The sequence below is a fragment of the Rhinatrema bivittatum genome, chromosome 16 (genome assembly GCF_901001135.1).
Source record: "Rhinatrema bivittatum chromosome 16, aRhiBiv1.1, whole genome shotgun sequence".
Classification (NCBI taxonomy): domain Eukaryota; kingdom Metazoa; phylum Chordata; class Amphibia; order Gymnophiona; family Rhinatrematidae; genus Rhinatrema; species Rhinatrema bivittatum.
In genome coordinates, this window is record NC_042630.1 from 11,833,058 (window position 1) to 11,845,791 (window position 12,734).

At 46.1% G+C, this 12,734-nt stretch overlaps 1 protein-coding gene across 1 annotated transcript in view; it reads left to right on the top strand.

Moving 5' to 3' along the window:
* Window positions 1–12,734, top strand: part of LOC115078073 (cytosolic phospholipase A2 gamma-like) — a 51,984-nt gene that overhangs the window by 24,466 nt on the left and 14,784 nt on the right. The window contains exons 9-12 of the mRNA XM_029580694.1: window positions 4,332–4,385; window positions 10,378–10,452; window positions 10,785–10,892; window positions 10,983–11,108. Of these exons, the coding sequence (XP_029436554.1) occupies window positions 4,332–4,385; window positions 10,378–10,452; window positions 10,785–10,892; window positions 10,983–11,108 (363 nt within the window). The remainder of the gene's footprint in view (window positions 1–4,331; window positions 4,386–10,377; window positions 10,453–10,784; window positions 10,893–10,982; window positions 11,109–12,734) is intronic.

Below are 12,734 nucleotides of genomic sequence, written 5' to 3' on the forward strand. Positions count from 1 at the left end.
TCATTGTTGATCCCTTGTGCCTAAGGTAGAGTTTATTTATTTAAAATATTTTTTCCCACACCCTCCAAAGTTCAGGGTGGGGTACAAAACAACATGCATAGTTGTTTTTTTTTTTTACTGTAAACTGTAATTTAAAAACAGTGCAATAAAACAAACAATTAAACAGCTGCCAGAAGATGTTCACCACTTCTGTCAACTGAGTAGGGATGTGAATCGTTTTTCAACGATTAAAATTATCGTCCGATAATGTTTATATCGTCTTAAATCGTTATAGAACACGATACAATAGAAATTCTAACGATTTATCGTTAAAAATCGTTAAATCGTGTTAGTGCGCACTAACTCGAGTTAGTGCGCACTAACTCGATTTAGTGCGCACTAACTGAAAATGATACAAATAAACACTTTCCAGGTCACTGAAGGTCAGTTAGGAATGAATATGTGTTCCTATTGGCTGGCTGCCCTCTTATCTATTGATATTACCAAGGTTACCACTGAGGTGATGGTTGGGGGGATGGGAAATGGAACTGGAAACTAACGAACACCAACAGAAAATGAAACAAAGTGTTCACACTTCCCAGGTCAGTAAAGGTCACTTAGGAATGAATATGTATGTATGTATTCCTATTGGCTGGCTGTGCTCTTATCTATTGATGTTACCAATATGGTTGGGGGGATGTGAAATGGAAACAGTTGGAAGCTTGACAAAAAAAGTAATGTAATGATCAGCACTCACGTGACTAGAACTTGTTTGTTTATTATTTTTGTTAGCAGGCACCTGAAATGCTAGTGCATGTTGAATTTGCCAATCACTGTGCATTTTAGAAAGGTGGTCCTGGCTGGAACTGTACACAGTTCAAATATATGTAATTGATTGTTGGTAAGTGTATTTTTTAAGTAGCCACACTGGCACCAGTATGTTTACTTTTCCTCCTACTTAACTCACTAGCTCAGCTTTGTAAGAAGGGCTTCTCTGCTTGTGTGTTGTTTTTGTTTGGTGTGAGGAGAGCAGAAACATCAGATCTTTATTCAATCTACTACAGTCATCTCTTACAGTGCCCTATCCCTATTAATACCAGGAGTGTTGTGATCTTCCTGCACACAGTGCCCTAACCCTGATACCAGTCTGAGACAGCTCCCTCCCTGCATTACTAGTGAGAGGCTGGCTTCACAGACAGGGGGGAGCTGCCTGACCCTCACTCCTGACTTCCCCCATGTCCCAGCTAGTGAATGGTGTGTGGGTGAGGGGGGGGGGGGGAGGATGGTGAAGTCTGAGACAGCTCCCTCCCTGCATTACTAGTGAGAGGCTGGCTTCACAGACAGGGGGGAGCTGCCTGACCCTCACTCCTGACTTCCCCCATGTCCCAGCTAGTGAATGGTGTGTGGGTGAGGGGGGGGGGGAGGATGGTGAAGTCTGAGACAGCTCCCTCCCTGCATTACTAGTGAGAGGCTGGCTTCACAGACAGGGGGGAGCTGCCTGACCCTCACTCCTGACTTCCCCCATGTCCCAGCTAGTGAATGGTGTGTGGGTGAGGGGGGGGGGGGGGGAGGATGGTGAAGGCTGAGACAGCTCCCTCCCTGCATTACTAGTGAGAGGCTGGCTTCACAGACAGGGGGGAGCTGCCTGACCCTCACTCCTGACTTCCCCCATGTCCCAGCTAGTGAATGGTGTGTGGGTGAGGGGGGGGGGGGGAGGATGGTGAAGTCTGAGACAGCTCCCTCCCTGCATTACTAGTGAGAGGCTGGCTTCACAGACAGGGGGGAGCTGCCTGACCCTCACTCCTGACTTCCCCCAAGTCCCAGCTAGTGAATGGTGTGTGGGTGAGGGGGGGGGGGAGGATGGTGAAGTCTGAGACAGCTCCCTCCCTGCATTACTAGTGAGAGGCTGGCTTCACAGACAGGGGGGAGCTGCCTGACCCTCACTCCTGACTTCCCCCATGTCCCAGCTAGTGAATGGTGTGTGGGTGAGGGGGGGGGGGGAGGATGGTGAAGTCTGAGACAGCTCCCTCCCTGCATTACTAGTGAGAGGCTGGCTTCACAGACAGGGGGGAGCTGCCTGACCCTCACTCCTGACTTCCCCATGTCCCAGCTAGTGAATGGTGTGTGGGTGAGGGGGGGGGGGAGGATGGTGAAGTCTGAGACAGCTCCCTCCCTGCATTACTAGTGAGAGGCTGGCTTCACAGACAGGGGGGAGCTGCCTGACCCTCACTCCTGACTTCCCCCATGTCCCAGCTAGTGAATGGTGTGTGGGTGAGGGGGGGGGGAGGATGGTGAAGTCTGAGACAGCTCCCTCCCTGCATTACTAGTGAGAGGCTGGCTTCACAGACAGGGGGGAGCTGCCTGACCCTCACTCCTGACTTCCCCCATGTCCCAGCTAGTGAATGGTGTGTGGGTGAGGGGGGGGGGGGAGGATGGTGAAGTCTGAGACAGCTCCCTCCCTGCATTACTAGTGAGAGGCTGGCTTCACAGACAGGGGGGAGCTGCCTGTCCCTCACTCCTGACTTCCCCCATGTCCCAGCTAGTGAATGGTGTGTGGGTGAGGGGGGGGGGTGGATGGTGAAGTCTGAGACAGCTCCCTCCCTGCATTACTAGTGAGAGGCTGGCTTCACAGACAGGGGGGAGCTGCCTGACCCTCACTCCTGACTTCCCCCATGTCCCAGCTAGTGAATGGTGTGTGGGTGAGGGGGGGGGGGAGGATGGTGAAGTCTGAGACAGCTCCCTCCCTGCATTACTAGTGAGAGGCTGGCTTCGCAGACAGGGGGGAGCTGCCTGACCCTCACTCCTGACTTCCCCCATGTCCCAGCTAGTGAATGGTGTGTGGGTGAGGGGGGGGGGAGGATGGTGAAGTCTGAGACAGCTCCCTCCCTGCATTACTAGTGAGAGGCTGGCTTCACAGACAGGGGGGAGCTGCCTGACCCTCACTCCTGACTTCCCCCATGTCCCAGCTAGTGAATGGTGTGTGGGTGAGGGGGGGGGGGAGGATGGTGAAGTCTGAGACAGCTCCCTCCCTGCATTACTAGTGAGAGGCTGGCTTCACAGACAGGGGGGAGCTGCCTGTCCCTCACTCCTGACTTCCCCCATGTCCCAGCTAGTGAATGGTGTGTGGGTGAGGGGGGGGGGGGGGTGGATGGTGAAGTCTGAGACAGCTCCCTCCCTGCATTACTAGTAGAGGCTGGCTTCACAGACAGGGGGGAGCTGCCTGACCCTCACTCCTGACTTCCCCCATGTCCCAGCTAGTGAATGGTGTGTGGGTAAGGGGGGGGGGGGAGGATGGTGAAGTCTGAGACAGCTCCCTCCCTGCATTACTAGTGAGAGGCTGGCTTCACAGACAGGGGGGAGCTGCCTGACCCTCACTCCTCCGGGGTATTGTGATCTTCCTGCACACAGTGCCCTATCCCTGATACCAGGGGTGTTGTGATCTTCCTGCATGCAGTGCCCTATCCCTATTAATACCAGGAGTGTTGTGATCTTCCTGCATGCAGTGCCCTATCCCTATTAATACCAGGAGTGTTGTGATCTTCCTGCATGCAGTGCCCTATCCCTGATATCGGGATGTGTGCAAGAAGATCACAACACCCCCGGTATCAGGAATAGGGCACTGTGTGCAGGAAGATCACAACACCCCCAGTATCAGGAATAGGGCACTGTGTGCAGGAAGATCACAACACCCCTGGTATTAGGGATAGGGCACTGTGTGCAGGAAGATCACAATACCCCTGGTATCAGGGTTAGGGCACAAGTTCTAGTCACATTGACTGATCACATTACTTGTTTTGTCAAGCTACCAACTGTTTCCATTTCCCATCCCCCATATACTGTCAGTAGGAAACTTGGTAACATGAATAAATAAGAGGGCAGCCAATAGGAATACATATTCATTCCTAAACTGACCTTAACTGACCTGAAAAGTGTCAAATTGTATCATTTTCAGTTAGTGCGCACTAACTCCCAGTTAGTGCGCACTAACTCCCGTTAGTGCGCACTAACTCGAGTTAGTGCGCACTAATCGGAAAAAACGATTTTTAACGATTTTTAAACTAAAAAATCGTGCCTAAGACGATTTTCTTGCCCTGCCACACGATTTCTATCGTTAAGACGATATGGAAAACGATTCACATCCCTACAACTGAGTATCAATGTCATATAAATGAATCAGATGTTTCAAAATTGTCCTTTAAAAAGGACAGCTCCCATGCTGACAAAATTTAAGAATAACATACATGTGCCAGTATCCTGCTCTGCTCTTATACTACCAGCCTGTGTTATATGTCAGTAAGTTTCATTTCTCCTGTATTGTTGTTCTAACGCATTTATTTCATTGCTATTTTCAGCAATATGTTCCAGTGCACCGGCTGACATTGAACAAATAATTAAATTGATCATAGGTACGGTATCAAAATTTAAATTATGGAGGGCAGGACTGGGAATAGATTTGTCTTATTGATACAAAAAAAAAGATTTTAATTTCCTCTGTCACACAAGGGTAAAATTTCAAATTATTTACATTGTGGGTACTTTTAACCAGAGGACTGTCTATCAAGTTTGAAAGAGAACGTACTTCCGTTTCTGAAGAGTGGCGGATGTGTGAGCCCTTTGTGCTGCAGCGAAGATGATGCAGACTCAAGGGCAAACCCAGGAGGCCTATGAAGGCAGCTGGCAAATGTGCCATATAGCGGGACAGTCTGGAGCTTCACTTTTACCAGCCGCTTCCCCCACAAGTTGAGCCCTTGGGTTCTGGTGGTTTCAAAAGAGAGATGTGGAACACATCATGAATACATAAAGATGCTGGTAGCTTGACCTTGGAAGTCACAGGGGCCTAGTTGTCTCTTAATGGGGAATGGACCCATGGGGAATGAACCCATGAATGTTGGTGCAAGCTTCAGAGGTAGCTTCTTCAATCGTAGATTTTTAGTGCTAAGTCAAACTAAGCTTCCCAAGTGACGTTGAGGCGCAGGATGGAGTTTCTTGTCAGCTTGTTTATTAAAGCATTCCACCACTTGCTTCAGAAGATGGTGTTTCTTCTGCCATATTCTTGGAGTTCTTGTCCCACAAAGTCTAGACATACAGGGATGGCGTCTGAATATGAGGAAAGGCTGAAGAGGTTAGGGCTGTTCAGCTTGGAGAAGAGACGGCTGAGGGGGGATATGATAGAGGTCTTTAAAATCATGAGAGGTCTTGAATGAATAGATGTGAATCGGTTATTTACACTTTTGAATAATAGAAGGACTAGGGGAGCCTCCATGAAGTTAGCAAGTAGCACATTTAAGACTAATCTGAGAAAATTCTTTTTCACTCCACACAATTAAACTCTGGAATTTGTTGCCAGAGGATGTGGTTGGTGCAGTTAGTGTAGCTGGGTTTAGAAAAGATTTGGATAAGTTCTTAGAGAAGTCCATTAATTGCTATTAATCAAGTTTACTTAGGGGGTCATTTTCAAAGGAGTTACGCATGTAAATGTGACATACTATCGTAGCAATTTTCAAAAGCTATTTACTCGAGTAAAGTGCACTTACTTGAGTAAATCCTATGGACAATTCAATGGCATATATTGTAGCAATTTTGAAAAGCCCACTTACTTGAGTAAAGTGTATTTACTCGAGCAAAAACCAGTTTTGCTCGAGTAAATGCTTTTTAAAATCCGCCCCTTAGGGAATAGTCACTGCTATTAATTGCATCAGTAGCATGGGATCTTCTTGGTGTTTGGGTAATTGCCAGGTTCTTGTGGCCTGGTTTGGCCTCTGTTGGAAACAGGATGCTGGGCTTGATGGACCCTTGGTCTGACCCAGTATGGCATGTTCTTATGTTCTTAATATGAAGTAGAACGGAGCTGACCCTGTGGAACTGCTTACATGTTTATTATGTGAGAATCCGGCCCACAGGAAGTGGGAAGGACCAGTTATCCTGCCGTTGGTTCAAGTAGGCTTGAAGAAAGGCCTTGAGACTTTGATTTACCCACTTGGTTTGTCTGTTGCTCCGAGGGTGGTAAGCGGGTTGTGAACTTACCCCCCCAGTCTGAGAGGATGTGAAGGGGAAGCCTGTACAGATGGAATGTATGTTGGCAAAACATTTAGCCAGTTCAGGTGCAGATGGGAAGCCCGGCAGGGGCGTGAAATGTGCTATCTTAGAAAATCTATCCACTACCATCCATATAGTGGTGTTGCCACCAGAGAGGGGAAGGTCAGTGATGAAGTCAGTGGCCAAATAGGTCCAGGGTTATTTGGGGGCTGGCAGTGGCTGTAGCAACCCCCAAGTTTAAGCTCGCATGCTTTTTTTCATGGCACATGTGGGGCAATACTGTATAAAATGCTTCAAGTCGGTTTTCACCTGAGGCTACCAGTAGTGTTGAGCGACTGATTCCAAGGTCTGGTGGGATTCCCATCAGGCGGGAATCATGGGCTCATTGAAGAATCTTCTGTCATAGGCACCAGGGAACAATGTTTTCCCTAGGAAGAACTGTAAATGTGGCAGCAACCATAATCATTGCAGGAGTGATGATGTGCCATGGGGATTCCAGAGAGCCCTCAGCATCAAATGAACGTGAGAGGGCATCAGCTTGTATGTTTTTCTCAGTGGGTCGGTACCACAGTTCGAAATCAAGCCAATTAAAAAACAACAAGCAATGGGCCTGCCAAGGGTTCAATCTCTGCAGTTGTACTAGGTGATCTAGTACAACTGTGATCCATATAGATAGTTACTGAGTGCTTGGCTTCTTCCAGCAGTGTTGCCATTCTTCCAAGGTCAGCTTGACCGCTAGTAACTAATGATTTCCAATGGTATAATTCTTCTCTGCAGAGAGAATTTCTTTGAAAAGTAGGAGCAGGTCACATGTATACTGTTTTGGTTATACTTTAGGAGGAGAGTAGACATATCTACCTCCAGGATAAATGGTTTGGGTGGATCAAGGTAATTTAGGCATGGATCAAGGGGGAACTCCTTTTTCAGACATGGATAGCATCCATGGTCCAGTTCTTGGTGTCTGAGTCTTTTTTTTAGTTAGGGCTGTGAGCAGGGCTGCTTAAGAGGAATTATCAAGGATAAATTTCCTGCAGTAATTTGTGAACCCCAGGAGATGTTGCAGAGCCCTAAGGCCTTTGGGCCAGGGCCACTGCTTAATTTATCGAGGTACATACGGAAGCCTTTTTGAAAGATAATATATCCCAAGAAGGAAAGTTCTTCCTGTTCTGAGGTATACTTCTCTAACTTGGTGGAGATATCGTGTTCAAGTACATTTTCAAAAGCTCACGTGCGTGCAAATACCAGGGTTTGTGTGTGTGGCTGGGCCTTGTGCGCGCCATGCACACTCTATAACAGGTCTGGCCATGCACGTAAACCCTGGTATGCACCGAAGTTCTGGATCTCTCTAAAGGGGCGAGTCATGGAGCAGAGTCTGGGTGGGGTGGGCCGGGTCAGCGCCATTTGTCGCTGTCCTGGGGAAGCGCGGGCTAGCAGCTGGCCACCACGTAGAATCTACTGCTGCTCCAGAGGAGCAGCAAGGTAAAAATAAAAAAAAAACTGTAAGAGTTAGGTAGCGGGTAGGATAGGGGAAGAGGTAGGAAGGGTAGGGTTAGGCATAGGAAAGTTCCCTCCCAGTTTGCTTCTTAATTGGAGTGGAATGGGAGAGAACTGGGGGAGTCTTAATTGCATTGCCGCATGTGGACTTTTAAAATCCCCACCCCCCCCCCCGCATGCGGAGGAGGCCATCTACCCGCACATTTGCTCATGGATGTTAAAATCTGCCGCCCATGTGTGTGCGGATATCATATTTTATAACACTCATGCACCTACACGCACATGTTATAAAATAGCCGCAACCATGTGTGCACGCACACATGGACAGGCGCGTGCTCCTTTGAAAATCGACCCCGTAGTCTCTGGAGGATCTGTTTCACATGATGTCGGTGCTCTGACAATGATTCGAGAAGACTAGGATATCATGTTACGGTCCCAGTCGCGGCAGTAGCGACTAGGCCCTTACCTCCTTGGTCCCGGCCCGTCTCCGAGGGTCTGTGGCCTGTTTCACGGCATCCCCGCGGGGTGGGGGATGCTGCTGAGAAGCTCTGCCTGGACGCCTTCTCCCTAGGTGCACGCGCACGCGTAAGCCGCGCTTATAAAGGCCATTTTCCGCCACTGAAGGCTCCGCCCTATCCATGACGACAGACGCGGCGGCCTATGTAAGGCCGCCATGGAGCCCAGGACTTTGCCTTGCAACAGGGTACCTTGTGGTTCTCTGTTGCGCCGTGCGTTAGCGACTCCATTCCTGCCTGAGACTTGTGTTCTTCCGTGCTCAAGTCTTGCTTCTGTCTGTCTTGCTTGCAGTAACCTGTTCTGCTTCAGTTCCAGCTTGGTTCCAGTAGCCAGTCCTGCTTCAGCTCCTGTCTGGTTCCAGTAGCCAGTCCTGCTTCAGCTCCTGTCTGGTTCCAGTAGCCAGTCTTGCTCCAGTTCCTGCTTGCTTCAGTCCCAGCCTGCTTCAGTTCCTGCCTGACTCCTGATCCCTGCCTGCCCGCTCCAGCTCCAGCTTCTGTGATCTCCTAAGTCCCAGCGGCTGGGCTCCTACGGGCTCCTCCCGGGGGAGTACCGGCTTCCAGGGTGAAGCTCACATCCAGCTCCTGCCTGGTATCCACCTCCCGACCTGTCAATCTCGAGAGACTATAGTACACCTCTCCCCAGTCTCTCACAGGTCGGCCCAAGGGTCCACTAAACAGCTCACTCACAACATATCATACAGGTAAACTACCACATGAGAGAAGAGGTCATGAAAGATCTTATTTACCATAAATTGGAAGACTGCGGGGAAATGCACAACCCGAAGGGCATCATTAGGTATTCATAGTGCCCACCATAGGTGTTAAAGGTGGTCTTCCATTTGTCATCTTCTCAGATTCTGATCAAGTAGTATGTCCCCCGAAGGTATAGCTTGGTAAATATTTGTACACCCCAAAGGTTGTCAAAGAGCTCAGAGATCAAGGGAAGAGGATAGCAGTTCTTTTTAATAATCAAGTTACAACCACGATAATCAATGCAGGGACATAACAACTCTACAGGTGAGGAAGAGGGGTGATTGAATCCTTGGTCCAGATTTTCTTTGTTATACTTCGACATAGCCTCTATTTCCAGTTAAAAGAGCTGGTATACTCTGCCTCTGGGTGGATCCTTGCTGGGGACCAAGTCTATGGACAATTGTAGGAGTGGCGTGGAGGCCAGATTTCTGCCTGCTTTTACTGAAAACATCAGCGTATTCTGTGTGCTGTGGTGGCAGGCCTGGTAGCTCTAGGGTGACTGTCTGTTAAGCTGCAAGACAGGTGAGACATTGATCAAAGCAGCAAGAGCCCCATCTGGGGAGCTGTAGAGTACCCCAATTGACATGGGGTTCGTGCAACATGAACCAGGGTAGGCCTAGAATGACTTTGGTGTGGGTAAAACCTATGAACAATTTCATAGCCTATATTGTAGCAATTTTTAAGAGCCACTTAACTCAGATAAATTGCGTTTACACATGTAAAACCCAGTTTTAAGCAGGTAAATGCTTTTGAAAATCAAGCCTATTCTTTTTTACACAGCCATGGAGCCAACCCTGGTAAAGCTGATGCTCGGCACGAGGAAACTTTCATGCATACACGACATAGACATCTAAGTTTAGCCGCAAAAAATTCCTGGCAGTTTCATAACACATCATTTAAGTCCATAAACCACTGTGAGTGTGTTGGCTTTGAAAACTGGTGTGACACATGCATGTAGGTGTCATAAATAACATCTAGGTTTTCATAAATAAGAAATGAAACAAAAAAAAACTGAACTAAATCCTTACACGTTATCCCCTATGCTTAATAACAGTTTGTACTTTGCATCCCTTGTTTACCCCCCTTATCCCTGTAACCTTATTTTGTAAACCGTTATGATGGCGTTATTTTGATGTTTCCGAATGACGGTATATAAAACTCATTATATAAACAAATAAAATAAATGTAACAACCCACAAACTTATGTAAGCTTTAACAAAACCACTCTCCCCTAAGCTTAGGTGATGAAGTGTAACTTGCCATAAGGTTTCAGTAGTTGTTTTATTTTCTTAATCATGTTTTTTTCCTTGCAAACAAATCTAAACTAATCAATGGCAATCAGGATTTTTTTTTTTTTTATTAAATAGGGCAAAACCTTTCCCATATCAGACCTGAAACAAAATCTTGAATCATATTTGGCCATGATGGAAGCTGATGAGGCATGAGAGGGTTGGGCCACTAAGGTTGGTCATGCATGTCCGCAAGCCCCTCACAATGCCACTGCAAATCCATAACTCAATGAGCAGTCAAGTAGCAGAATCTGGTAGAGCCTGTCTGAAACTGTTCTTTATTAATAGATATGTTTGTATTCATTTTAAAGAAAAAATTATAGAGATCCTAAAACACCATGCACCATCCCCGGATTCGGTTACTCATCTTTTGGCAGCAGTGCCTGGTATGTTCTTATCATTTTACATATTTTATATTAAATGCTAATTTAAAGTAGCATGCATTTCATTCTTAGTTCCCTTTTAACCATTTCTTGCATGACATCAAATGTTGAAGATTCAAGTCAATGATATTGAGTTTAATTGGGTTCATGGCAGTGAAGGGGTGGTGTCAATGGCATTGATGAGGGTGATGTGAGGAGAGGATGGTGCTGGCTGAGGTGGTGATGTGTCACCCTTTATGGACCTCCCCATGAATAGATTTAAATGCTTCATAGATTGATCTTGACTTTTTTTAAAGTAGAAAACCAACATGGATTACTTTTCTTTACACTCCCAGAAAAGCATGCTGAAGTTTTCTCACGCTTCTCAAAACTTCAGATGAATATTAATGAAAGCGCAGAAGACAGCAAGGCTGTGCTGGAGAATCTGCTAACTTCCCTGAGTGGTAGGAGGCCTAGCCTAATTTTAAAACAAACCATCAGTGGCATGTATGCTTGCTCCCAAGTCCACCTCACTGTGGATTTTGTTTTGGCAGTGGTGGACAACAGTGCTTCCTATCAGCTGGTGAAACTGATGAATGACAGATGGGATACAAATGATGTGGAAGAAAAGGAAAATCTGGTTTTCATACTGCGCCTCCTCCTGCTTGTGGAATTTGCAGGTCAGTGGGGCATTAAAATTATTCTGCAGCTCCTTGGATCTTTACATATAGTGCACTGGCAGGTTTGTATAAAATCTTTTGCTGGTTGAAGAGCATGCAGAGTATAAATGGGAAAATAAGCTTCACCACTGAATAAGAGCATGGTTTCTAATGGTTGTCATTATGGACACAATGGTTACCTCCCATTATCATAGGGTTAGATGCTAACCATTAATTTCCTACCTAGTTTTATTATGTCTTATTTTATTTTTTGTCTGATGTATATTCTCTGTCTTAATATTAGAATGTTTAGTGTTTTATAAATGCAATTTGCTTTCACAGCATTGCTGAGAAAGTTGTGCTATAATATTTAAATGAAATAAATAGTTTATTTATTTTGGATTTCCCTTTTAGAAAAGGAAGTTAAACTGAGGTGGTTTTGTATCTCCTTTGTAAAACTGACCTATGACACCTTCATCATATACCCAATTCACTTTATACCCAATTGTTGGATGTAATTGTATATTTGTTTAATTGTTCAATCTGTTTGATGTAATTTTCTGTTCCTTGTTCCGTGTAAACCGAAGTGGTATGCACTAGTGCATGAACTCCGGTATATAAAAGCCTTTAAATAAATAAATAAATAAATAAATAAATCATGAGGCAGACTTTTTAGTTTTAGAAAATATGAGCCTATTATTCAAAAGAGACAGCTGGATAAGTGATGTCACTGCATATCCAGCTACGGTCCATGGACATCACTTAGAAGGAAAACTCAGGAACGATGAATGGGTGGATGGAGCTAACTTTAAAATAGCTGGGTACATCCCGGCTAAGTTAGCCAGATAAGTTTGTCCAGCTAACTTTCCGATTCACACAGTGGTTGAATATGGATCCCCGTTGTTCCTTTCAGGTTGTGTCTAATGAAAGGTTTCAACATCTGAAAAGAATGCACTCTGAGAACAGATGAATTTGATGTTTAATGGATTATTTTGTGATTCACCTGCAGTCACACAAATGGTGAAATTAAAAACAAATGTTCACTGTGGTCAAACCCAGGAATTCCTCCATGTTGCTTAAACATTTCTACCTGACGCCTCTTGGATCAAAATTGGGAACATCCTTTAACAGTCAGTGTTCATGTAATCTCCTAAGTACGGATATGCAAACTTTTTGCAAAACTCAAAACCTTGGGTTAGTCTACAAGTTTAATATCTTTACTTTCCAAAGGAAGAAAACGAGGTTTAAGGGATCAGAGTTTCTAAGGGAATCCTGACAGAGATCATTTTTTTGGAATTCACTCATTGGTCGATTTTAAAAGTCTTGCACACATCAAAACCGGGAGATACGCGCACGCCAGATGGATTTCAAAAGGCCCGCAATAACACACGTATCTCCTGTAACATGCAAAAAAAAAAGTTATCTGGAAAAAGGGGCGAGGTGTGGGCATGCTCTGGGTGGGGCATGGGTGAGGAATGGGAGGGCCGGGGCTGAGGCATGAATTCTGCGCGTACACATTTACGTGCACAAGCGCGTTCCGGGGGTCCCCCTACCACGAAAATAAAGTATAGGCTCCTTTGCAAGGATTAGAGGATATGGCCTAACAGGGTAAAATGTAGGCAAACTAACAGGGGTGGTTAGGGCAAT